This window comes from Hylobates moloch, unplaced genomic scaffold (assembly GCF_009828535.3).
Source record: "Hylobates moloch isolate HMO894 unplaced genomic scaffold, HMol_V3 SCAFFOLD_6, whole genome shotgun sequence".
Taxonomy (NCBI): domain Eukaryota; kingdom Metazoa; phylum Chordata; class Mammalia; order Primates; family Hylobatidae; genus Hylobates; species Hylobates moloch.
Genome location: NW_026652281.1, coordinates 79,100,816 through 79,128,395, shown reverse-complemented (window position 1 = coordinate 79,128,395; position 27,580 = coordinate 79,100,816). Strand labels below are relative to the sequence as shown.

Genomic DNA, 27,580 nt, shown 5'->3' with positions numbered 1-27,580 from the left:
ATATGGCAGCAGTGCCCAGGAGGGTGATACCCACAAGCAAAATGGGCCATGTATAAAATAAATATTTGATACAGGATAGGTTTAAGAAATTAACTTTCCTCTTAACTACCATTAGAGAAAACCAGCACAAAAATGGTGATAAATGGCAACTGACCTTCAGTTTCATTGTCGGAGGGTCTGATGGGGGAGCGCAAAGGCTGTGGCCCCCTGGAGCCGGGCGGGCCCTGCTGAAGAGCAGCTGATCGAGGCTTCTGTTCACTGTTGCTGTGAGGAGCTGCAGTCCTAGCCTTTCAAGAGAAGCCAGAATCTAGGTCTTTTTTTATGTGAAATGGCTCACTTTTCAATTTTGGCAAGTAAATTACTTTCTTGAAGAAAAACATTGTATCAATTTTAAAAGCACCACCTGCACTGGAGGCTGCTGTTGGTCACCCCTGCAGGGGAGATGTTCCTAGGATCATTTTGGTTTTCAGCCTTGCGAAAATAGGAGTGATGAGATGGAAATACCCATTATCATTCTGTTGTAACTTCATAGACCACATTTACATTTTTACAATTTTTTTTTTTTTTTTTGAAACAGAGTCTCACTCTCTCACCCAGGCTGGAGTGCAGTGGTGCGATCTCGGCCCACTGCAACCTCCGCCTCCCGGTTCAAGCAGTTCTCACCCTCAACCTCCTGAGTAGCTAGGATTACAGGCACATGCCACCGCACCCAGCTAATGTTTGTATTTTTAGCAGAGATGGGGTTTCGCCATGTTGGCCAGGCTGGTCCAAACTCCTGGCCTTAAGTGATCTGCCTGCCTCGGCCTCCCAAAGTGCTGGGATTACAGGTGTCAGCCACTGCACCCAGCCTATAAAATTTTTTAACCTATTTTTTCCCCTTTTTTTCTCTCCTGCCCTTGGGGGACAGGGGTGTGTATCTGTGTGTGTGTGTGTTTGTATTAGTAGTACACTTATATGGTTAAAAAATCAAAACAACATGAAAAGGTATCAGATGAAGTCTTCAGTCTCCACTCCTCCACTCCTGCCTGCCTCATTCCCACCCCTGCGCACCCTTCCAGGATCTGGCGAAGCAAATCTCTTTCCCCCTCTCTAATCGAAAGGTAGAATCGTTTATATCCTGCTCTGGACCTTGTTTTGGTCCCTTGACAAGGTAGCTTGGCAGGCTTTCCTCGTTAGTACCTCAAGATAATCAATTAATTCAGATCCTGAACTTGTGTTCATTTACATGACTTTCTAGTCATTTCAGACATCTTGCTGTGTCTAATAGTAGCCTTTAAATTGTGTTTTGGCAGGGGCTGTGTGAAAGGACGTTTAAGCGTCTGTACCAGTATATGCTGAACGCCGGGCTAGCCAAGGTGGTGTCTCTTCGCTTGCAAGAGATCCACCCTGAATGTGGACCTTGTAAGACAAAGAAAGGTAACGCAGAGTCTCAGCTTCTGTTCCCTCGGCTGGCTGGCTCTCACTTCTGTCTTCTAAGCTTCAGCCTCTCTCTCTGATCACATTCTGCCTTGCGGCATAATGATTTCACATATTTATTTAACTCTACGCCTCAGTGCCTGGCTCAGGACTGTCCATATAAAAAGTGCCTAGAAAATGTTTGCTGAACAAACTTCCAGCAAACATCTCTGTGGTGTCCTCCAAAATCATAGTTTTATCAGGTGCCCAAATAAACAAGTTCATCTTTTCCTCCTTATACTAAGCCACTGTAGTCTCCTCTTTTTTCTTTTCTTTTTTTTTAGGCAGAATCTTGCTCTTGTTGCCCAGGCTGGAGTGCAGTGGTGCGATCTCTGCTCACTACAACCTCTACCTTCTGGGTTCAAGCAATTCTCCTGCCTCAACCTCCGGAGTAGCTGGGACTACAGGTGCCCGCCACCACGCCTGGCTAATTTTTTGTATTTTTAGTAGAGACAGGGTTTCACCATGCTGGCCAGGCTGGTCTTGAACTCCTGACCTCAGGTGATCCACTCACCTTGGCCTCCCAAAGTGCTGGGATTACAAGCATGAGCCACCACGCTCAGCCTCTTTTTTTTTTTTTTTTTGACAGCGTCTTTCTCTGTTGCCCAGGCTGGTGTGCAGTGGCATCATCTCAGCTCACTGAAATCTCCACTTCCTGGGCTCAAACGATCCTCCTGCCTCAGCCTCACCACACCCGACTAATTTTTGTATTTTTTTGTAGAGAGAGAGTCTTGCTATGTTGCCCAGTCTGGTCTCAAACTCCTGAACTCAAGTGATCCACCCGCCTCAGCCCTGCAAAGTGCTGGGATTACAGGCGTGGGCCACCACTGCCAGCCACTCATCATTCTTTAGCCTGCCTTTGTGAAATGCCTACTCTGTATTGCATGATCTCATTATCTAGCCCTGTAAGGTTGGTGGCATTGTCACCATTTTATATGTAAGAAAATTAAAGTGAAGAGATGCTGAGTAACTTATAGAAGGTTAAACAATCAGTACTCAGCAGAGGTAGGATCTGAGCCTTCTAAGAAAGTTAACTTAAGGAGCATACTATGAAACTTTAAAAACCTTCCTTAGGCTGGGCACGGTGACTCACGCCTGTAATCCCTGCACTTTGGGAGGCTCAGGTGGGCAGATCACCTGAGGTCAGGAGTTGGAGACCAGCCTGGCTAACATGGTGAAACCCCGTTTCTACTAAAAATACAAAAAATTAGCCAGGCGTGGTGGCGCGTGCGTGTAATCCCAGCTACTCAGGAGGCTGAGGCAGGAGAATCGCTTGAACCTGGGAGGCGGAGGTTGCAGTGAGTCGAGATCACACCATTGCATTCCAGCTTCCATTATATTTTTTTCCTAGACAGGGTCTCGCTCTGTTTCCCAGGCTGGAGTGCAGTGGCACAACCATGGCTCACCGCAGCCTTGATCTCCCAGGCTCAAGCTAATCCTCCTGCCTCAGCCTCATGAGTAGCTGAGGCTACAGGCACACCCTACCATGCTGGGCTAATTTCTTTTTATTTTCAGTAGAGACGAAGTCTTGCTATCATGCCCAGGCTGGTCTTGAACTCCTGGGCTCAAGTGATCTCCTGCCTTAGCCTCCCAAAGTGCTGGGATTATAGGCGTGAGCCACCAAGTCCAGTTATTTTTATCTATTCTTGATTTTTGTCCCATCCTTTTTACTCCTCCTGATTAACCAGAATCATTTTAAAAGCTGTGGGTCAGAGTTCTCAGTAAAAGGTGATAGTTGGAATATATGCATTTATCTGCACTCCACCCAAACTTCACTATAGTGATGAAAAGGGATATAAGAGGAGTAAACCCTCAACTACAAAGAAAACAGGACAGGAAATGACAAAAGGGAGAGGTGGTGATGACATTTGGCCGCTGAAAGGCAGATGGGCAAATGGCAATTGACTGACCAGACTGGGAAAGCTAAGTGCCTGTGAAGGGCGATAGCCAAAAACTGACACCTCAGAACTTGAAATCAACTAAAACTTGTGGATACTGGGTGCCTTTGAAAGCATAAGTATGGATAGGGCTAGAAAAAGAGAATTGGTTAATGGTCTGTGTGAGAAATTACAACCCTGTAAGAGGCCCTTCCCCACAGAGACAGAAGTCTGGCGTTGTCTCTAGAGAGCATGCCAGAGGGTTTCTAGGCTCAAAGATATGAGACCAAGCTGGAGACGGGCACTGTGCCAAAAATGAGGGCTCTGTGACAGTCTTGCTAGGTGAGAGTTTCCCAGCTGCTGCACCCAGCTTGGCCATCTCTTGTTTTAGTCTGTCATTTGATGTGCATCCTCCAGTAGCTTCCCAAAGGGGAACATGGGCTCCTAGAACTGTTCGGCTCCTCCAACACTGACAGCCAGACTTACGGTTTCCTAGGCCAGAGGCTGGAGACTCCTTTTTCTGAAGAAACTGACCAGTCCATGAGAAAAATCCTCCAGATACTGAAATTTGGGGGTTTTCCCAACAAAATAGCCCCTGCAAGCTCCCTCTTCATGGAAGCCCACCTGATGGTAACTTCTCCCTTCCTCCTCCCCACTTCCAAAACACAGGGCTTTGGGCAGCATTTTAATGCCTCCCTGAATATTTCAGGAAAACTCATAAGAAAAACAAACAAACATAGGATACTGAAATAAAGTAGGGAGCAGAAGAAACTGAAAAATAAAGAATCGTTAGAGTTAGTGACATGCACATAGAAAACCAAGCAAATGGCAAAAAATGCAGTTATTAATTCCAAGGAGGCCGGGTGCGGTGGCTCACGCTTGTAATCCCAGCACTTTGGGAGGCCGAGGTGGGTGGATCACGAGGTCAGGAGATTGAGACCACGGTGAAACCCCGTCTCTACTAAAAATACAAAAAAAAAATTAGCCGGGCGTGGTAGCAGGCGCCTGTAGTCCCAGCTACTCGGAGAGGCTGAGGCAGGAGAATGGCGTGAACCTGGGAGGCAGAGCTTGCAGTGAGCAGAGATCGCGCCACTGCACTCCAGCCTGGGTGACAGAGTGAGACTCTGTCTCAGAAAAAAAAAAATTCCCAGGAAGCCAAAAAGGTGTACAAGAAAAGATTGCTTATAGCCTGTGTGCTTGACTTTGTGGGCATAGCAAGTTGCCTGTGGAGACTGACTTCATTCACACTCCTCAGGAGAGTGTGTGCTGAATGAGGACAGACCCACAGCATCCCCAGGGTGGGGCTCAGTGCCCTGCAGAAGGTAGGTGGGCATATTTGTCAAGAGATTGTGAACTGCCCATCTAGGGAAGCTTGTCTCTTTCTTTATTGCCTAGCTTAGTTAATGGAAGCATTGGCCACCTGTCTGGCTTCCCTGTGTCTGAGAAAAGTCTTGTGGAGGAGATGGTAACACACAGATAATTACAATACCACAGGTATATAAACAAAGAAGGAGCAGCTGGGAGGTAAGGAAACCTTCCTGGAGCAAAACCTCATCTTTGAGTTCCTAGTGCTTAACACGTTCTCAGTGCTGAGTAAATGTCTGATTGATCGAATGACTGGAGCTCCTTGAGGAAAAGTGTAGTAGCATCAGCCTTTAAGTAGAGAGGAAAATAGAAAAGATTGTTGGGTCCCGTGGCAAGGAAGAAAAAAGGCTCATGGAACTGACAGGTGTCCTGGGGACTTAACTGTTAGGTGATTCCTCAGTATTTGACTTTTCTTTCTTTCTTTCTTTCTTCCTTTTTTTTTTTTTGACACAGAGTTTCTCTCTATTGCCCAGGCTGGAGTGCAGTTGCATGATCTTGGCTCACTGCAGCCTCTGCCTCCCGGGTTCAAGTGATTCTTCTGCCTCAGCCTCCCAAGTAGCTGGGATTACAGGCGTGCGCCACCACACCCAGCTAATTTTTGTATTTTTGGTAGAGATGGGGTTTTACCATGTTGGCCAGGCTGGTCTTGAACCCCTGACCTCAGGTGATCTGCCCGCCTCAGCCTCCCAAACGGCTGGGATTACAGGCGTGAGCCACTGCACTCAGCCCTCAGTATTTGATTTTGAAGTCTAATGGCCTGAATGCCTAAATACTCTTGGCCTGTGGAGCTGTTAATCATTTTTATTTTCTGTCCTGTTGGAAGAAAGGTGTTAAGGAAAAGACAGAAGTAATTTATATTTAAAGTAAAGAGAAACTAAGGAGGAACCTTAGTTCCTTAAAGAACCTTTTTTGCTAGACAGGCAACTGTAGAGAAAGGCTTCTCCCTAGCCTAAGGTCCCTGGAAGTTTAAACCAACCAAATTTACTTGGAACTAACACCTCACACCTGAATGGACTCGGGAGTAAGACAGCCCTGGGTTAGAATTCTTGTTCCATCACTGTCTGGTAAGGTGACCTTCAGCAAGTGATTTGACCTCTGTATACCTCAGTTTCCTCATCTGAATTATCTAGGGGGTAATAGTACCCACTTTCCAGGGTATTGTGAGACTTACAGGTGACAGTAGACATAGAGCAGGGCCACAGGCTGATAACACACAGGCCCAATCTAGCTGTGTGTTTTGTTTGGCTCACAGTGTTTGTTTGTATTGAAATTTGTTGCCGGCATTTAAAAATCAGAAAGTTTCACCTAAAAAGTCTGACTGTCAACTTCTCTGTAAAAATACAATTAGGAAACATTGAACTTTATTCCTTTATTAGCAGTTGGCTAGGCAGAGGGAGCTGCCCCATTTCAGAGGGGCTCACCTTCTCCTTTCACCACGGACACCCGCTTCCCACTGTGTAGCCTGCGGCCTGCTTCATGCTGGTATGTCATTTGCCTGACCCTTGAAAGTAAGTTCATCCATAGGACCCCTTGCCCAGTGAGTGGTTTCCATCATCTTGAGGCCTGGGGCTGGGACAAGAGGACTTTCCAGAAGAAAGATTAGCATGACTTACAGCGCAGACAGTGGTGGTTTTGGCTCCTTGTGCTGGATTAAGGCAGCGGGCACCAAGATGATGACGGTCAGGATGTTTAGATTGTCACACGCATGCACAAGGAGCCATTCTGATGGCTGGAGGGACGATGTCTTTGCCCACACTGTCGCCCACCTCTGCTGCTGCGGCTGGAAACCTGGGCTCATGGTGAGTCCTTCCCTCACTTCCATGGCACGCGGTAGCCCAGTTACTCATCTGTGTGAGTTCTTTCCAGCTAGCTCATGAGCTCCTTCAGGGTGGTGACCACACACTTTACATGCTTTATGTCCTTTTTAAAGGCTGTACAGTGTCTGCTTGGAACAGAATAGGCGCTAAGCAGATGCTGAGCAAATTTAATTTAATTTAATTAAGTGCTGCTTCAGTTACTTTCCATGCGCAGGAGGCAAGGGATGAAGGCAGTTTTCAGGGTTTTTTTGCCTTGAGCTTTGTCTTTCCAGTTTGCAAAATTAACATAAAACCTTCCCTCTAAGGCATTATGGCGGAGACAAAGCTCAAATAATAAATAAAGATGACGTATTATTTCATTTAAATTTACAGATACACCTGGATCTAGTATATGAATTATTTCTAAAACTCCTTAAACAACGAATTTGGATTTAGGCTTATTTCAAATGCATATTTCACTGCACAGAAGGCTTCAGTGATCTGTTTTGCAAAAAGCAAAAAAACTTTGGTAATGTAAACAGCCCCGCTGAACTGATCTGTTTTGCAAATTTGGATTATTTTCTTCAAGTGTTTACCAGTCATCCTGTGTTTATTAAATTGTGCTGAGAAAAGAAAGGGAGAGAAGTAGAAGTTAACTCAGCAGTCTGTGGGAAAATGATCACAGTTGGAAACAACTCACAGAAATTGTGCTCACTGGGGCTAATGACTGAGGCAGTCAACTGGCTGGGTTTTTCAGGTTGTCACAAGTTCAGCATTGAAAGGGCTGTGGGGTGAAGTAGCTGTGAATGAGATTGACTCTCCTCAGAGCTGTTGCCCCTGTGACTCTAAAAAAAAAAGAGTTCAGTAAGATTTTAGGTTGGCCGGGCGCAGTGGCTCACGCTTGTAATCCCAGCACTTTGGGAGGCCGAGGCGGGCGGATCACGAGGTCAGGAGATCGAGACCACGGTGAAACCCCGTCTCTACTAAAAATACAAAAAAATTAGCCGGGCGTGGTGGCGGGCGCCTGTAGTCCCAGCTACTCGGAGAGGCTGAGGCAGGAGAATGGCGTGAACCCGGGAGGCGGAGCTTGCAGTGAGCAGAGATTGCGCCACTGCACTCCAGCCTGGGCGACAGAGCGAGACTCCGTCTCAAAAAAAAAAGATTTTAGGACATAAGACTGGTATACAGAAGTCCATTGTGTTTCTATAGACCTACCATGCACAATCTGAAAATGAAATTAAGAAAACAATTTTGTTCACGATAATTTAGAAATATATTTAACAAAAGAAGTACAAAACATATACGCTGTGAAAACTACAAAATGTCACTGAAAGTTAAGATTTATGTAAATGGAAAAGATCCCATGTTCCTGGATCCAAAGACTTCACAGTATTAAGAAGGTGATACTCCCCTAGACAAATCTACTGATTCCACACAGTCCGTGTGAGAATCCCAACTGACTCCTCCACAGAAATTAACAGGCTGATGCTAAAATTCACGGGGAATGCAAAGGGACCCAGAGAGCTAAAACAATCCCAAAAAAGAAGAACAAAGTAGGAGAACTCACACTTCCTGCTTTTTAAACTTACTGCAAAGCAGTAGTAATGGAGACAGTGTAATACTGGCACAAGGGTAGACAGATAACCGAATAGAGCTGAGAGTCCAGAAATAAACCACATATCTGTGGTCAAATGATTCTTGGCAGAGGTGCCAAGACCATTCCATGGGGAAGGCATGGTCAGTCATGAAAGGCCACGACTGTATGGTTCCATTTATAGGAAAGTCCGTAATGGGGGAATCTGGAAGTAGATTAGTGAGTGCTTAGGGGAGGGGTGCAGGGAGACAGGAGTGAGAAAGGGTTTGAGGTGATGAGAATGTTCTAGAATTGATTGGTGGTGGATGCAGGGGCCTATGAATGTAGTAAGAAACCATTGACTTGTACAGATAAATGGATGAATTGCGTGATATGCAAATTTATCTCAATAAAGCTATTAACATTTTAAAAAGTAAGTAATTTCCAAGAAACCTAGCAAGGTATAGCAAATTAAATTATGATAATTAAAATGGCCAACAGGAACAGTTAAAAAGTTAAAGTAGGATTGATGTATACAAGCTAAGAGAAAAGAAATGAACCATTTGAAGAATGATTAAAATGCAACAAATAAATACAAAGGTTTAAAGGAGCTTTGAAACCAAAAAACTGGAGTTAAAAAGAATCAAGATTAGAAAAACAAAAAGGATAAAAGGTGAACATGAACAGAAAAAGAGCAGAAAAAGATTTTCAAAAATTTTAAAAACCTAGAAAATTGATTATGTTGGAGGGAAAATGGTTAAAATAGTTAAAAAGTGATTAAAGAACACTAGCTTAAAAAATGAATAAGAGAAATAAAAGAAAGACATGTTAATATGGCAGAAGCTCTGTTGAAAGCCAGAACTTTAAAGAGGGGTAAGAGCCCCAAGGGTGTGAATTTGTGGGCTGAGTAACTTCTGCTAAGTCCTAGGCAGCTCTCTGGAGGGGACCCAGACACCTGGGGAGCGCCCTTTGCTGGGAACTGGCCTACACCCCCTCTTTGATCTCCCCCAGGAAGGGCCAGCCACTCAGTCCTGCAGACAGCAGGAGCCTTTGGCCTCCCTCAGCAGGGAAATGTGTTTCTCAGAAGAGCACACTGGGGACAGGTGGGAGGAGTGTGAGGACTGGGGAAGAGAAGCAGGCTGGAACAGGATGGGTGACTGGCCATGCGCTGAGGGAGAGGCCCTAAGATTTTCTCGCAAGACCTCTGTAAGGTGTAGCTAGCTGATGCCTTTGCAGGCTGAGAAGGGAATGCTCCCTACGCTAGGAAGAGTCGAAGGCGAGTGCCAGAACTTGTGAGCACGGGAAATGACCATACAGGGTGAGGGCCTGGCAGCGGACGTATCCATGGGGCCAGTGCAGGGACTGGATGTTTTTCAGTGTGGGATGTGGCCTCCTTAAATAGCACCTGGCTCAGAGCCCTCGAGAGGTTCGCTGCTGCTGTTAGCACTGCACAGTTGACACCAGCCGTTCCCATCTATTGATCACACTTTAAGAGCATTGGGGAGGCTGGGCGCGGTGGCTTAGGCCTGTAATCCCAACACTTTGGCAGGCCCAGGTGGGTGGATCACTTGAGGTCAGGAGTTCAAGATCAGCCTGACCAACATGGTGAAACCCCATCTCTGCTAAAAATACAAAAATTAGTTCGGCATGGTGGCAGGTGCCTGTAATCCCAGCTACTTGGGAGGCTGAGGCAGGAGAATCGCTTGAACCTGGGAGGCGGAGGTTGCAGTGAGCTGAGATCGCACCTCTGTTCTCCAGCCTGGGCAACAGAGCAAAACTCCATCTCAACAACAACAACAACAACAAAAAGCACTGGGGACCTCAAGTCAGCTACTAACTCAGCCCAAGGGTTTAGGGAGGTGATTGACTCTGGAGCTGTACACCAAGAGCGTTTATATAATTTTCTAAACCCTTGTAAACCCCCATGTGTACTATTGTCAATACCCTTGTTTCCTTGTACAATTAGTGAGAAAAACCTAAGACCCTGTGGGCTTGTCTAGAGGCACTAAAAAGAGGAAAGAACTGGGTGGGATGCCATATTGTTACCCCATCTTGGAGTGGGGGGAAGTAGAAAAAACATCGAGATGACATTCCAGGCAAGGCTGGCTGGGCATGGTGGCTCATGCCTGTAATCCCAGCACTTTGGGAGGCCGAGGCAGGCGGATCATTTGAGGTCAGGAGTTGGAGACCAGCTTGGCCAACATGGTGAAACCCCATCTCTACTAAAAATACAAAAATTAGCCGGGTGTGTTAGCGCACGCCTGTAATCCCAGCTACTCAGGAAGCTGAAGCAGAAGATTCGCCTGAACCCAGGAGGTGGAGGTTGCAGTGAGCTGATCATGCCACTGCACTCCAGTCTGGGCTACAGAGTGAGACTGCATGTCAACAAAACAAAACCAAACCAAACACAAGGTCTCACTCTGTCTCACCCAGGCCAGAGTGCAGTGCTGTGATCATGGCTCACTGCAGCCTTAGCCTTGCAGGCTGAGCAATCCTCCCACTTTAGCCTCCCAAGTAGTGGGACTACAGGGGTGTGCCACCACACCAGCTAATTTTTTTAAAAAATTGATTTTTTGTAGAGACGGGATCTCGCTTGTTGTCCATGCCAGTCTCGAACTCTTGGGCTCAAGTGATCCTCCTGTCTTGTCCCCGCAAAGTGCTGGGATTATGGGCGTGAGCCACTATGTCCAGCCTTGTTTCTTTCATTCTAGTCCTTCTAACCATGCAATCCTGTCAGTACTATTTTCTTTCTTTCTTTCCTTCTGTCTCTCTCTTTTTTCTTTTCTTTTCTCTTTTCTCTTCCCCTCTTTCTTTTTCTTTATTTCACTGATGAGAAAACAGAGGCACAAGTCCCTTGCCCGAGGTCACAGAGCTGGGTAGTGCTGGTGCAGGGATTTGAATAGAGTATCGGTTACTTACTCTGCTGCCTCCCATGTGAGACTGGGCTGAACTCAAGAGGAAGTGGACGTCGGGTAGGTGAGTGCTTGGGGCCTGAGCCTGGCTGGGACACTGGCTAAAGGTAAAACCAGCCTAGGACAGCTCCCAGGGGCCTAAGGGTCTGCAGATCTGGACTCCCTTCCAGGCTTCCCTCCCTCCAAGCCAGCTTCCATGTCCACTGCAGAAATAGCTTCCACTCAGTCCCAAACATCATGCCTACAAAATAAACAAGAAAATATGCTATGGTTGGCATAGAAACCTTCCACAGCTACCTTTCTCCGTATCCTCACCTTCATTCCTGCCCTCTCCCCTCCTCTTCCCCAGTAGGCCCCTTCTTTTCCACCTCATTGCCTTTGCTCATACCCTTCCTTTTGCCTGGAACACCTGTCTTCTTCTGCCTTATCAGACAATTCTTAGTATCCTTAACTGTCCCACCCGAATGCCACCTCTTCTCTCTGCTGTCCGCTGCCTAGCCCCATCTTGTCTCTTTATCATTTACAAGCTCTGTGCATGCTTAAAGCAGGGTCCTGAGGGTGTTGTAGCACATTTCCCAGCATGGCTGGCTGGCCCTGCTAGTCTGCTAGTAGTCAGCCAACCAGAGAGCATGTGTTGAGTACCTAATTTGCCTCAAGTGTTACGCTAGGGCCCTTGAATGCATTCATTAATTTAGTCCTTACTACCAGCTTATTCTAGGCATGCTGTTAGAATTACCCTCATTTTACCCATGAAGAACTTGAGGCTCAGAGAGGTAAGGAGCTTCCCCACGGCTGAGCCAGAATTCAAACTCAGGCATGTGAAGCCTGAGCACATTGTCCTTCCTGTGGTGCCCGCCGGCCTCTGTCACACACACAACCTTTTGTAGGGGCAGGAAACCTGTCTCTTTCATCCATATGTGTTCTGGGCCCAGCACAGAAGAAATGCTTGTGGAATCAAATCAAGTTAAAGGCCCCAAGCACTCTGATATTTTCAGCCCAGGTGACTGGGTATGACACTTGATCCTCCAAAGCTGTGCATTTCCAAGGTTGTAGTAACGATCAGAGTTGTAAAAGCAGTAGCAAACATTTACAGAGCACTACCTCTATGCTAGGCGCTGTCCTAAGGGCTCTATGAGGAAGATACTATTATTGTCCCTATTTTATAGCTGAGGAAACAGGCCCAGAGGCCATATTACATAGCCAAGTTATACAACCAGCAAAGGCTGCCGGAGGCAGGCTAACACCAGACAGACTGACTCCAGAGCCCATAATATAACCTGTACCACCATTGCCCTGGGGTGTGTGCTGCAGCACCCCACCTCCATCATTCAATGTTCCCTGAATTCTGTGCTTTCAGCCACTGGCCAAGTGTGTGTGTGTGTGTGTGTGTGTGTGTGTGTCTGTGTGTGTGTGTCTTGGGTGGGGGTGGTGGGGAGGTAACACTGAATTTATGTGACATCTGCCTGGCTTACTGGTAGGACTTTCCCATTGCTTGTGACCCTTAAAGAGGAAAGCTGCTGTGGGGTTCGTTTGTTCCCATCTTGCTTTTCTTTCCTGGGTTGATCACAGTTGAGAGCGCCATTTTGCTAGGAGGCCAGATGGATTTTTCACTGGGAATGGGAGAAACACAGACTATTGGTTCCGCCTCACAGCTACTCTGGTTTTTCCTTTACTATGAATCGTGCTTCTGATGGAAATTTGAAATTCTAGCCTAGCCAGGTGGCCTAGTGTGGAAGGCATCGGTTAGATCACATGACCACTCTGAGTGTCAATTTTCTTTTTCTTAAAATGGCAATAATAACTTGCAGAAGCCACGTGATGAGTAAGTAAAATCGCTTCCGAAAACACTGAACATAATGAATGGCTGGCTCATACTAGGTGCTCCTTAAGGAGTCACTCCTTCTGTTTTTCTCTTCTGGGTCTTCAGAATGTCTGAATGAAGTCCATCTTGGATCCTGGACACAAAAGATCTATGTGATTCCTTTGTGTTGGACTGCTAATATTAGCATGCTATGTCTTTAAAATGCCTGAAATTCCTCATGCCTGTAAGCGGGTGCTAGTTGTATCTCACTTGCCTTTTGTTCTTGGGAGGAAAGCCCTGTGTACAGGGACCAGGGGTTGCCATTAGCAAGTCCCCAGTTCCTCCCAGGGGAATTGCTGGTCACTGAGGTGGCAGCTTAAATGGGGCAGTGGGCCTCACTCACCCTGGATGACGTTCGCTTATTCGGGTCTTGCTCTGCCCCTGTGGCTTTTGGCTTTAGCTGACTTGTAGTCTGGAACAGGCACCTTCAAAAAGGCAAATAGGAGCCAGAGGGATTTTAATAATAAAAACTGAAATTCTGAGCCTGGTAAAACTCTAGAACTGTGGGAAAGGCACACAGGGCTGGTGGAACTCCTTCCAGATGGTCCCTTGGAATCACAAGGCACACACTACACTGTTTCGTCGTTTACCTGCCTAATCTGTTACGGTTCTCCCCACAAGGCTAAACACTGTCACCAGCCCTAGTTTTCAGGCAAGACACTTGAGGCTGAGGGAGGTCAGCCACCTTGTCCAGGCCCACCCGACACAGCAGCAGGGCTCACAGCCAGCTCTGTGGCAGAGAGTCTGGCTTCCCCACCACGGTGCTGGACTGCCTCTCCAGCACAAGGTTTTCCAAAGGAAAGATGTGCACTAGGCTTAGCTCAGTGACCCATGCCTATAACCCACTACTTTGGGAGGCCAGGGTAAGAATGTCACTTGAGACCAGAAGTTCTAGACCAGCCTAGGTGACATAGCAAGATCCCGTCTCTACAACAAATAAAAAAAAAGATCTGAGTGTGGTGGTGTATGTCTGTAGTCCCAGCTACTCGGAGGTGAGGTGGGAGGACCCTGTGAGCCCTGGAGTTCGAGGCTGCAGTGATTGTGCTGCTACACTCCAGCCTGGGCGACAAAGCGAGACTTTGTCTCAAAAGAAAAATATATATATATATATGTGACGGCATGGGGAAAGGAAAATATGTCTGTGATTGGCATGTTGTGAAAGAGCAGAGCCAGACACAGCTTGGGTAAATAAAACAGGGCTTACTTGCCAGGCGGATACAGAAGAGAGTCAGCGCAGTTGGGATTCACAGCAGAGAAATCAGCTATGCCCTGTGGGGCAGGCAGAGCCGCAGATCCCATGGCCAAAATATCCGAAGAGTCACTCCAGGCCTGGAAGCACAGCTGCCTCACGCTGGGTCCAGCCTCAGCTGTGGCCCACCCACAGCACCCGCTCCAGGTCACGGGTGCCTTGTGGGTCCTGGGGCTGATGATGCCTATTGTGGTTGCACAGAACAGCTCATAGTCCTCCGGCATCGCCCTCAGCCTCCGTGGCCAACAACTGAGCCTCATGCTCAGAACCAGAGCAGGGGGGCGCCTTCGCACGAGTCTCTAGGAGTCAAGCCATCATGACCAGAGGGCAGTTTGGGGCTTATCCCACAATAAGGGGGGGCCCACCACCTTGAATGCCACTGATGTTTGTCATGCCTCTGCCCTGTGCTAGGTGCTGGTGGTACTATTCAGAATAACTCCCCTACTGGCCGAGTACATCCACTGCAGGCTGGCAGCCTGGGCTGACTGACATCCTAGCTCTGCCACTCCATAGCGTCATCACTTTGAGCAAGTGCCTTAGCTTCCGCATCTGTGAAATGGAGCTTACAGGGGCCTGCCTGCCTTGGGGTTGTGGGATTTTATGGGTTAATTCATGTACCGCCCTTGGCATGGTGCCTGGCTCCCAGCAAGTGCTGGGTAGTCATGTTGAGGGATTGCTCCATGCCAGCCTCTGTACAGATGTTGTCTCAGCCATGCTAACATTAACCCCATGAGACAGAGAACACTGTCATCCCATTTTGCAGATTGGAAAACAAAGAGTCATACTCGATAATTTCCTCAAAGTCACAGACATGGGGAGCTATGGAACTTGAGATGGAAACACTTCTCTGCCTGGCTCTGGAGCCCAAGTTCATCCCTACCTTCCCTCCGAACATTTATTCAGGAGGTAGTTGTGCCATTTGTTGGAGGCTGTGATGGGATGGATGTCAGTTGCTCCACTAGTAGAGAGGTGAGGACAGTGAACCAACTTGGTGGGGAGAAGAAGGTTTTTTTTTGTTTTTTTGCTGTGTTTTGTTTTGTTTGAAACAGGGTCTCACTCTTGCCCAGGGTGGAGTGCAGTGGTGTGATCATAGCTCACTGCAACCTCAAACTCCTGGGCTCAAGCAATCCTCCTGCTTCAGCCTTCCGAGTAGCTGGGACTACAGATGCACACCTCCAAAGCCTATAGCTAATTTTTTGTATTTGTTATGGAAATGAATTCTTGCTCTGTTGCCCAGGCTGGTCTCAAACTCCTGACCTCAAATGATCTGCCTACCTCGGCCTCCCAAAATGCTGGGATTACAGGCGTGAGCCACTGCTCCCAGCCAAGATCAGAAGCTTTGAAGACTATGAGGCTTTTTCTCTTTTTTGCCCACTGAGGTCATGAGTTTACTAGTATCGTTTCTTGTCTTCCACCCATGTTTATTTTGAGGGCTGTCCTGTGTATCTTTTCCTAGCTAATTAGCCTCTTAAGGAAGTTTAAAAGGAGAAGAAATAGTGCTGGGCCACTGGCTGAGGGCGCCTCGGGTCTGACTCCCCCAAGTGCTGTGTCGTGCTGCTGCTCAGGCGGAAGCCAGTGTCCCTGGCGCCGTGTCACTCATCTATTCTCAGTCACAGGGATATTTTGAATCAGGGGTGTCTAAACCAAAGGTTTAGAGCCTGGGCTTTGGAGCCAGACTGCCTGGTAAATGCCACCTTCTCACTGGCAAAGGGGCATTTGTTTGTGTGAATTTCTCAGGTCCTTAGTGTTCTCATGTGGGACTGGAATGATCACCCTTACCTCCTCAGGCTATGGTAAGGGTCAGTTCGTAGGGCACACAGGGAGCCTAGGACAGCGTCCGGGATGTAGTACTGGATAAATGGTCGTAGTGTTATTAGGAGCAATAGGTTGCTCATGTGAGCAGCATGGTGGGGTGGGGGTTGGGAGGGGCTTGTCTAGAGGACAGTCTTGGGGGGAATGGCGTGGTGGTCTTGTCTTCCTGTGTGCTGGGTGTGTTGACCACCAGCTGCTAGAGGTGCTGCTTGTAGAAAGGGAGCCTGGCAGGCAACCCCGTCCCAGTGCCCGAGCCTTCAGATAGTTCTTGCTCATGTCCACAGTCCCGAGAGTCCCCTTGTCCCCATACTTCCCCTCCTGATTGCTTAAGCCTCCCACTCTGATAGAGAGATTGAAGAAGAGGGCAGGGCAGGGGTCTGGAGCACAGGGCAGAGCCAAGAGGGACGGCAGGAGCCCCGGCGGGGAGCCAGCAGAAGCCGAGGCTTCAGGCCTGCGCCGGGGCCTTAGGTTGCCTCTAATGAAAAGCCGTGCCCTGGGGGACTTTCTGTTGCTGTGAGGAGTGGGGGGATCAGCACCAGGTTTGTACCTGGGGACCACTTCTGCTGGCCGCTTGCCCTAGACTGGCCCCTCCTAGAGTATCTCCTGAGGTCTGTTGAGTTCCAGGCATCTCCTGAGTTCCAGGCCCTGAGATGCTTATTTGTGAACTTCACCTGCAAGCCACATGCTCTGCCCCCAGAAGAACCTCCTGCTTGAGTGAAGGTGGTTGGGCCTGACTTTCTTCGGACCTCAGTCTGCTGTGCTGTTGGGGATGGCATTTCACACTTCATGGACAGGGTCCTGTACTAGAGGGCTGGGCTCCAGGGCCAGCGTCAGTGCCCACTCCTTGCCGTGGCACCCAGGATTCTGTGCATCGATGTGCTGATGAAAGCTGGTGGAGAAGCTGTCCCTGTTATTCTTATGACTACTGTAACAAATTACCAGCAACCTAGTGACTTCAAACCATACAGATTTATTGCTATCTGAAATGGCTTTCGCTGGGGTAGAATCAAGATGTTTGCGGGGCAGTGTTCCTTCTGGAGGCTTTGGAAGAGAATTCATTCTCTGGCCTTTTTTAGTTTCTAGGAGGCACCTGCATTCCCTGGGTTGTGGTCCCTTCCTCTGTCTTCAGATCTAACAGTGTAGCATCTTCCAATCTCTCACTCTGATCCTACTGCCTCTCTCTTCTTAATGACTTTTTGATGTTGTTTAGTGTTTTGTTTTGAGACAGGGTCTCACTCTGTCACCTAGGCTGGAATGCAGTGATGCGAGCTTGGCTCACTGCAACCTCGACCTCCCAGGCTCAAGCAATCCTCTCACTGCAGCCTCCTGAGTAGCTGGGACTACAGGCACATGTTACCACACCTGGCCGATTTTAAAAATTTTTTGTAGAGTTGGGTCTTGCTGTGTTGCCAAGGCTGGTGTTGAACTCCTGGGCTCAAGCGATCCTCCCCGCTTTGGCCTCCCAAAGTGCTGAGATTACAGATGTGAGCCACCATGCCCAGCCTAAGGACTCTGTGATACTACATTGAGCCCACCCAGATAATAGAGGATAATCTTACCTCAAAATTCTTAACTTCACCCTGGCAACAGTGACCCTCAAAAATCCACAATGCCTTAATTTAATCACTTATGCAAAGTCCCTTTGGCTATGGAAGGCAACATGTTCACAGGTTCTGGGGATGAAGACGTGAACATCTTTACAGGGTGGTTGTCCCACTCCAGGTTGTCGCGTATCACAGGATATCTTGGTGTTCATGTTGGAGACCTATGACCCTGACTGAGTCATTTTTCCCGTCACTTACAAGCTGTCAGGAGCTTGGACAAGTTATTCAACCCCTCTGTTCCTTAGCGTCTTCATCTGAGGGTTGTTGGGACCAAATGAGTTAGCTCATGTCAAGTATCAAGAAGTCCCCATTTTTCCTTGTACCTTTTCTAGTTCTTACCTACATATACATATATCGTTCTCTTGTTATAGCCGTAGGCACAAGTTTGTTATTTTTTTCACGTTTTACTTTTGTAGGTTGCAATATAGATGCATCACACAGTGTGATGATTTGAATGCACACGCTAGTCCACAGAAAGTGAGGTGGCTGGTAGGTATGCCACCCCTCTACCCCCGTTGCTGGTTTTTTTGTAGTACGCATAAGATCGCTCTGATGCTATAAAGAGTGCCGTAGTAGACCTATTAGTACTGATAGGCTTTGCCTCTTTTTGAGTTGTTTTCTTGGAATAAATGTTTACACTTGGAATCATTATAAAGTCCCCTTGAAATGCTCTAGAAGGGTTATACAGCTCGTTTACACTGCTGCTACACCTTACTGGCAGAGTATTAGCTTAAAAGGAAAAAGATGTTTTTCATCCTTTTGGCAAATACTGCTTGCGTGCCTCCTGAGTGTGGGCCGTGTCCTGGGTGCTGGGAAGGGAATAGGAAGAGACAGGCACGTCTCCTGTTGTCACAGAGCTGGTCTCCAGCAGGAGAAGGCGACTATTGATTTAACAGGACTAATAGCACCTCGTTATTCCTTCCATTTGCATTGCTTTCTTCACTCATTCTTCTAAAAACAAAAAGCAGCTTTATGGAATACATTTTCAGGTCTTGTGGCCCAAGATGAGCTATTTTTAAAAGTCCAGACATGGTGATGTGTGTGACCTTTGTGGGGATCTCTGTCTCTGCCGACACGTGCTGTGATATTTCGGAACCCCTCACCTCCCCCACACAGCGCTGCTTTCACTCATTGCTAGAAAACCCATGCTTGTGTTGCCAGGGACCGACGTCATGGTTCGGTGCCTCAAGCTGCTGAAGGAATTTAAACGGAATGACCATGACGATGACGAGGACGAGGAGGTCATCTCCAAGACAGTGCCTCCAGTGGACATCGTGTTCGAGCGGGATATGCTCACACAGACCTACGACCTCAGTAAGTCTTGTTCCCATGCCAGCTTGGATATGGTTCCCGAGAAATTGAGTCAAGAAGCACTTTGCCCACATGTGGAGAGAGAGCTCTGCTATAGAGAATGTAATACAATGGGAAGTGCCTTGGTTCCCCAGAAGGGTTTAGGCTTCGAGGTCAGATTGGAGTTTGAATCCTTGCTCTGCCACTTAGCCATATGACTTTAATGAGGTCTCTGAGTCCCATTTCCTCATCTGTAAAAGCAGGCATCTTAGAGTTCTCCAGAGATACAGAATCAGTAGGAAAAATAAGCATAGATATATGAGAGGGAGCTTATTAAGGTAATTGGCTCGTGCAATTATGAATGCTGAGAAGTCGCACTAACTTGTCTGCGAGCTGGAGGCCCAGGGAAGCGTCAGAACTAGGGAAGCCGTGGGGGCAGGTCCCAGTTACCTAAGGCTGGAGAGCCTGGGTTCTGATGGCCAAGAGCAGCAGAAGAGGGGGCTGCAGCTCCAGAAGAGAGACAGGGCAATTTCACCTTCCTCTGGCTTCTTGTTCTATCTGGGCCCCTGGCTGATTGGATGGTTGCCTGCCTGCATGGAGGGCAGATCTGTCTCACTTAGTCCACTGAGCTACACACCAGTCTCCTTCAGAAACACCATCACAGACACACCCAGAGATAAAACCTGACCAGTGATCTGGGTATCCCTTAATCCAGTCCCATTGACACCTAAGGTTAACCATCACATGGTGAGAGCATCCACCCTAGCACATTATGAGGATAAATGACATCAAATTAAAAGAGCTGCTATAGGGCCTGGTGCATAGAAAGCACTGAGAAGAAGAAAACTATTACTATTATTATTCAAAGGTTCAAGAGCTACCTGTTGTTTTCTAAGATTGGTCTGGAGTTACCACAGGCCCGGAATCTATGATGAATGGGCAAAGAAAACATTCTCTCCCATTCCTAACCCTTCCCCCAAGTCCCCTAACTTCTGTGTAGGACATCAGTGACCTAGTGTCGTAGGTGGTGTGGCCTCAGGTCCATGCAGGGAGGAGGACAGAGCAGAAGGTGAAGCGGCTGCAGGGGATCTGATTGAGCTGTTGGGTCGGCCCAACCTTTCTGGAGGGCTGTTTGGTAGCTCCCTTCATGTCCCTCAGAATGGGTTCCACACAACACAGCTGGGGAAATGCTGCCCTTAACCCTTTCTTTTTTCTTTCTTTTTTTTTTTTCTATTTTTTTTTTTGAGATGGAGTTTGACTCTGTCGCCTAGGCTGGAGTGCAGTGGCGCCATTTCAGTTCACTTCAGCCTCTACCTCCCAAGTTCAAGTTATTCTCCTGCCTCAGCCTCCCAAGTAGCTGGGATCACAGGCATGTGCCACCATGCTTGGCTGATTTTGTATTTCTTTTTTTTTTTTTTTTTTTTTTTTTGAGATGGAGTCTCGCTCTGTCGCCCAGGCTCGTGTGCAGTGGTGCGATCTCAGCTCACTGCAAGCTCCGCCTCCTGGGTTCACGCCATTCTCCTGCCTCAGCCTCCCGAGTACTTGGGACTACAGGCGCCCATCACCATGCCCCACTAATTTTTTTGTATTTTTAGTAGAGGCGGGGTTTCACCATGTTAGCCAGGATGGTCTCGATCTCTTGACCTCGTGATCCACTTGCCTCGGCCTCCCAAAGTGCTGGGGTTACAGGCGTGAGCCACAGCATCCAGCCTAATTTTCTATTTCTTTAGTGGAGACAAGGTTTCATCATGCTGGTCAGGCGGGTCTCAAACTCCTAACCTCAGGTGATCCGTCCGCCTTGGCCTCCCAAAGTGCTGGGATTACAGGCGTGAGCCACCGCACCTGGCTAGCCCTTTCATCCCTACTTTTTAGCATGTTGCTAGATCAGTACAGGAACACATCCTAGTCATCTCTCTTCATTCTGCTGCTTATTTTTGTATGTGTATAACATAGCAAAACCTCCTTTATTCAGACTGATTTTACTAGGCAGCTTCAAGCCTATGGATGCATCAGGAAATAAAGAGGAAGATACTTCTTTTTTTTTTTTTTTTTTTGAGATGGAGTCTCACTCGGTCACCCAGGCTGGAGTGCAGTGGCGTGATCTCAGCTCACTGCAAGCTCCGCCTCCCAGGTTCACGCCATTCTCCTGCCTCAGCCTCCTGAGTAGCTGGGACTATAGGCGCCCGCCACCACGCCAGGCTAATTTTTTTGTATTTTTAGTAGAGACGGGGTTTCACCGTGTTAGCCAGGATGGTCTCGATTTCCTGACCTCGTGATCCGCCCACCTCGGCCTCCCAAAGTGCTGGGATTACAGGTGTGAGCCACTGCACCCAGCCAAGAGGAAGATACTTCTGAAAAGTCAAAGAGCTTTGCAACCAAGTCTGCCTTGCGGCTCGTGTGCTTTACTGCTGGGACTCCCTGCCCACCTCCCAGTTCCTAAGCCGGCTCCTTCCTGGAGTTCTTAGTTCCAGCTTAGTAGGATGCATTTAAAGGGCCTCTGAGCGGCAGATATACTCACAATCCTGACATACACCAGCTTGTGACAGTCCAGGAGTAGACAAGCTACACACAGCAACAGTGGGGGCCAGTGGTCTGCGAGTCATTTACTCCAGGGCTGAGGAATACCATTTCCTTTCAAAGTCCTCGCTTGCACGACTCTTACGGGACAGTGCAGTAGTCACTGTCCACAATGTCTCTGTGTCTATCAAGAAATACTGGGAAATGAAGAATACACATTAAGAAAAGTTCTGAATTAAAAATTATTTTGATGCTTCTTAAAGAGGTCAATTTCATTTATCTGAAACAGTTCATTCATGTGAAAGGGCTAATTTCCGGCCGTTGGGTAAAACCTATTGGGTTCCTGCATTTTAGTATTTCAGCTGTTGATCACCTGACATTTAGTGTTTTAACGTGGGGCTGTAAGATAGTAAGCATTCAAACATTAGCTGTTAGTATTACTAGCCTAGTATAGTATATTACTCAGAGGCTTGGGAGGGAAGCACGCTTGGGAGGATAAGGGAGAGAAATGGCGTATGTTTTGTTCTGTCTGTTAATTTCACAGCATTGAAATGTCTGCTGAAAAAGTAGGCTGGAAACTGACTTATGCAGTACAGCTCCTTTGCAGCGGTTTGGGTTCATGTGTATTTTTTCTCACAGTTGAGCGCAGAGGCACAAAAGGAATTTCCCAAGCTGAAATCCGAGTGGCTATGAATGTGGGAAAACTAGAAGCAAGAATGCTGTGCCGACTTCTTCAAAGATTCAAAGTTGTCAAGGTAACATCATGAGCCTTCCCCTAACACTCGTTGTCTTTGGAGATGCGTGCAGTGTATTTGCAAACGAGCATCTCAGTCAGAAGACTCAATGGCCTGACATCTGTGTCAAGGAGGCAGATGGCCTCCCCGGGGCTGAGTGCAGTCCATAGCCATGTTATGTCTCGCCTTCACTGTAGTTCCTGTTTGTCTTCACTTTTTAAGAATTGAATGACTTGTCAGCTTTGAAAAGTCAGAAAGTAGCCGGGCATGGTGGCCCACACCTGTAATCCCAACACTTTGGGAGGCCAAGGCAGGTGGATCACCTGACATCAGAAGTTCGAGACCAGCCTGGCCAACATGGTGAAACCCTATCTCTACTAAAAGTACAAAAAATTAGCCAGGCCTGGTGGTGCATGCCTGTAATCCCAGCTACTCAGGAGGCTGAGGCAGGAGAATTGCTTGAACCCAGGAGGCAGAGGTTGCAGTGAGCTGAGATGGTGCCATTGCACTCCAACCTGGGCAACAAGAGTGAAACTCCATCTCAAAAAGAAAAAAAGTCAGAAGGTGATGTGGCCACCCCAGGAACCTACTCCCATGTGGGGACAGTCAGCTGGGGCTGGCCACTCTCTGTCCACCTGCTTCAGACAAAGCAGTGCTCTCCAGGGTTCCACCATCCCCACTTGGCCCTCCTTCTTATGCATGTTACTTGCCTGGCACCTGGGGACATCAAGTTGGCCAGCTATGCCTGTCTGGCACTCTTTTGTAATTCAGACCTGTGGTCTCAGCCCCTGACATGCCACTCTCATCTTGCTCACGATCTGGTCATCTGGCTGGAAAGCAGTGTTATAGTTAGGTGAATGACTACAGCACACTTAGCCCCATCCCTGGCATGTGGTGGTACCTAGATATTACTCTTTTCCTATCAAAGGCCCTGGGAAGAGCCCCTTGTCCTGTTCTAGAAGTTAAAATGGGTGTGGATCACTGATGCCCAGTCCACAAATCCTCATGGCAGCGGCTAAGTGGAGCTCGCGTTCCACAGTCTAACTTTTCAGTCTGCATCACAAATGCTTGCTGCTTACTGTCCGTTTTGTGTGGGCCACGTCCTGTCCCAGGCACTGGGGCTATATGGAAGGTTAAGTCAGGGCCCTGTCCTTGAGAAGCTCATAGCCTCATAGAGCAGACACACATTCAGGGTTGTACTTCAGAGAAGGATCTCTGTGGAAGGAAGACCGGGGGATTACAGAGAGGAAGAGCCTGGAGGGAGCATCAGTGGTGCCCCCAGGGCCCAGGCAGTAAGACAGGAGAAACAGAAGAAAGCCAATAAGGAAATAGACGCCACAGACCACCTGAACCCCTGTGGGTATGATGCTCTCTTTGCAGTGGGATAAACACATCTTATTCCCTCTAGGGATTCATGGAAGACGAAGGTCGGCAGCGAACCACCAAGTACATTTCCTGCGTGTTTGCAGAGGAGAGCGACCTAAGCCGGCAGTACCAAAGAGAGAAGGCCCGCAGCGAGCTCTTGACCACCGTGAGCCTGGCGTCTATGCAGGAGGAGTCGCTTCTGCCTGAAGGCGAAGACACCTTCCTCTCTGAGTCGGACAGTGAGGAGGAGAGGAGCAGCAGCAAGCGGAGAGGCAGAGGGTCCCAGAAGGACACAAGAGCCTCTGTGAACCTCCGGCCCAAGACCCAGCCTCATCACTCCACCCCAACCAAGGGTAGGGAGCACGTGGGGTGGGCAGGGGCTGCGTGCACTGCACTACTGGGCACCTGCAAGAAACACCCCTTCAGTTAAGCAAACACCTGCAGTTGCCCTTGGTGCCGTCCTAATGAGAGGCCTGACGCTGTCACTTGTACCACATCATCATGGGTTTGGAGGAGAGGGTCCTGTGGTATCTCCTGGCTGCTTGCAAATCATTTCTTCACGGCACATGTTTTGTTTGCTTGTTTTTACTGTTAAAGGATGGAATTTCATAAGCTTCCTCTGCCCGCTCCCCTCCAACAGTCTAAGACTCCTCCAAGTTTTTAGTTTAGTTATAGAAAACTTTTTAAATGCATAGAGAGTGGTGCTGATGACACGTTTGCAAATCTGGTACCCAGCTCTGAGCTCCCTGGGAACATCGTTAAATGTCCAGCTTAGGGAGGGACTCTTACTGGCATTTTGTAGGTAGATGCCAGGATGCTGTTTAACATCCTACAATACACAGGACAGCCCCTGACAGCAGAGAATTACCCAGCCCAGACATCAGCACTGGCCAGGTGGAGAAACCCTGCTGCAGATGAGAGGCCAGAAGGAGAGGCCCAAGCTGCTGCTGGTCCACTTCCCTTACCTTTCAACTGACTCTCAGCAGAATCCTTTGGCCTGTGTAGGTCTGGTCTGACTGCCAAGCATGAATGCCCTCCTGGCCTCCCCCTTGATTTGTTCTATCTCTTCCCTCCACCACAGGTGGGTGGAAAGTTGTAAACCTACACCCATTGAAAAAGCAGCCGCCCTCCTTCCCAGGAGCTGCTGAAGAGAGAGCCTGCCAGAGCCTTACCAGCAGGGACAACCTCTTAGATACCAGCAGCGTCTCAGAACCCAACGTGTCCTTTGTCTCCCACTGTGCGGACAGCAACAGTGGTGACATAGCTGTGATCGAGGAGGTCCGGGTGGAAAACCCAAAGGTCAGTGCATGCAGAGGGAGGGAGTTGTCTCTGAGAAGGAGCCCGTGGCCTCATCGTTTCTGTGCTTAGGAATCACATGATCACAGTGGAATCACCCACAGCGAGAGTGCTGCATGCCGAGGCCGGCCTGTGCTTCCCAGGCAGTAGCGCTGTGCTTATTTACACACCACCCTCACGTGGCCTGGGCCCTACGCAGAGATTGCCTGCATGGTTATCCACCCAGTGGCTTATTCATTTCCAACAGCTTATTCTTTTCAATTAGATTTATTTTAGAGGGAAACCTGTATGCCTAATTTAGATCAATGGTTCTTACCCAGTTTTACCCCTTTTCTGTTCATTGGATGCCACAACTCTCTATGGAGTCAGGATTGGCATTTACCCATAGGAGACATTTGGCAATATCTGGAGCCAGTTCTCAGTGCCACACTTAGGGAGGGGCTGCTACTGGCATCCAATCGGGAGAGGTTAGAATGCTGTTGAACATCCTACAATACACAGGACAGTGCTTCACAGCAGAGAATTTCCTGGCCCAAATGTCAGCACGGGCAAGGTGGAGAAACTCTGCTTTAGATAAATGGCCAATATCATTTGTCATAAAAAGGAAAGTAATCATAGAATAGATACAATAAAGTCAAAACTGTATTAGTACATTCCAGCCAGTTACTGTTATATATCAAGGAGTTAAAGACACAGTGAAGTCAAACCAGTACTTTCATCAATATAATTGGAAGGATTAAAAGACAGTTGATAAGGAATGTCTTTCCCATTATGTGATTCGGTTCACCTAATGCCATGTCAACACTTGTGACATAACAGTACCTCAGACACTACCAGTGCCACCCCCTGTATTTTGGAAATGAGTAGAGAACTGAGTAGAGAACGAGGCACCTAGCATGGAGTAGATGCATGATCTGGGGTGGCTTTTGATGATGTTGCTGCTGTTTCTTTATGTATTTTTTTAATTAATTAATTTTTTTGAGACAGAGTCTTGCTGTGGTGCCCAGGATGGAGTGCAGTGGTGCGAGCTCGGCTCACTGCAGCCTCCGCCTCCTGAGCTCAAGTGATCCTCCTGCTTCAGCCTCCTGAGTAGCTGGGACTGCAGGTTTCCTCTTCTGCAGGCACATGCCACTGTGCCTGGCTAATTTTTGTATTTTTTTGTAGAGATGGTTTCATCATGTTGCCCAGGCTGATCTCAAACTCCTGGGCTCAAGTGATCCTCCCGCCTCAGCCTCCCAAAGTGCTGGGATTCCAGGCGTGAGCCACTGCGCCTGGCCACTGCTGTTTCATTCAGCCCTGTAAGGTCAATGTCAGCTTTGGTATGTGAGAGGAAAGCGAGGCCCCTAGGATGGAGTAACTTGCCTGCGCGGTACCTACCCTACGCTGCTTCTCCCTTTCTGGAATGGAGGCTTGTGCTTTGGAAGTGTTCCTATGGCAGAGGTGATGGGGTGTGGCGTTGATTTTTTTCTAGACCCTTTCAGGCCTTTTCTGTTCATTGGCTGCCACAACTCTCTATGGAGTCAGGATTGGCATTGTTTCTAACCAGGGAGGCCGGGCCTGCCAGCAGTGAAGCCCAGCAGCTCCCCTAGAGTCCCACCTGCCTTCCTCCCCCTGCCATCCCCTTTGCACCTCTGTGCATTCCCACCAGGTCTTAAAGTCCCTGGCTTGTTTCCTAGTTCAGCTCTTCCTCTCTCTGATGGAAGTCCATTCCCAGAGTAATGGCAGCACCGTGGTCCTCCCCGCGTCCTTGCTGAGAAGAATGGCACCCACTGTTTGCAGGGAGGCTCTTGGCAGAGCACGTTCCCTTTGCTGTCCAGCAGCCCCATGGAAACTGGCTAGATTCACTCACGTGGTTTTCCCCCAAACTTTTCACCCTGAAACACAAGGGTGAACAAAAGACTTTCTGCCCCTCTTAGGACTCCTCTTGAATCTTTGATTTTTTCCCCCTTCAGCAAAGAACTGTGTCTTGCCCGGAGCCCCCACAGTAGGCAGGGAAGTGGGCTGGGGCCTGGCCATTCAGGCACCATCACCGAGTGACCGCCTTGGGCGCTTTCTCATTTCCTGAAAGTGCTACTCCAAGCTGGGAGGTGATAAGCAGAACATGCCCTGGGGCTACCATAAGGTATTGACTTGGGTCCAGTGAGTCACAAGATGTGTATTAGAGTTAGGATTTCTTTTCCATATAGGGTTCACCTTTGGGCTTTCAGATTTTGATCCAGTGTTGGGTGAAACAGGTTCATTTTAAGCTCATTAAGAGAGAAAGGCATTACAAGAGAAGTAGACAATTTAGTGGGGATAGAAGAGGAAGCACAGATCCACTCATCCTAATTTTCCTCAAGGAAACCTCTTCTGAACTCAAGAGCCCCCCTCTACCTCATGTCACTTTTTGCCCAGAGACTTCCCTGGCTTCTTCCATCTGGAGTCCGAGGGCCCATCCTGGCACGTTCACTCCCCATGAGACTCTGGAAAGTTAGCCACACAGAGCCCTGGTTTCTTCTTCTGTAAAATGGGAACTATGATGATAAAAGTGTTAAGAGTTTTTGATGAAAAAAGCCCAACAATACCTGGCATGTAATTGTCCGTACGTCAGTTTCTTCCATTCCTCTATGGGAGAACCAAGGGGGAATTGAGGGGACACCTTCCACCTTTTCAGGAGTTGCTGGAGTAGATGCCTCTGATTTCTGTCCTGAAACCAGCTGACCTTCATAAAGTGGCCCGGGGTCCTCTGCTGGCCAATGTCTTTGATTTTCAAAGCATTGAGATGGTAGAGTAGTGGGATTCTGTGTAGGAGAACAGGCTGCTTGGCTTCCCTTCTTGAAAGATGGGAGTAGAAGTTTCTTGAAGAGGGCCAGTGCACCCACAGGAGTGGTGCGT

The 27,580-nt window shown here is 48.2% G+C and overlaps 1 protein-coding gene across 2 annotated transcripts in view; it reads left to right on the top strand.

Annotated features, from left to right (window-relative positions):
- The window catches only part of GTF3C1 (general transcription factor IIIC subunit 1), an 89,727-nt gene that overhangs the window by 19,946 nt on the left and 42,201 nt on the right, over window positions 1-27,580 (top strand). For both annotated transcript variants that reach the window (XM_032157185.2, XM_058440848.1), the window contains exons 6-10: window positions 1,293-1,416; window positions 18,666-18,818; window positions 21,951-22,066; window positions 23,454-23,763; window positions 24,492-24,709. In XM_032157185.2, coding sequence (XP_032013076.1) covers window positions 1,293-1,416; window positions 18,666-18,818; window positions 21,951-22,066; window positions 23,454-23,763; window positions 24,492-24,709 — 921 coding nt within the window. The remainder of the gene's footprint in view (window positions 1-1,292; window positions 1,417-18,665; window positions 18,819-21,950; window positions 22,067-23,453; window positions 23,764-24,491; window positions 24,710-27,580) is intronic.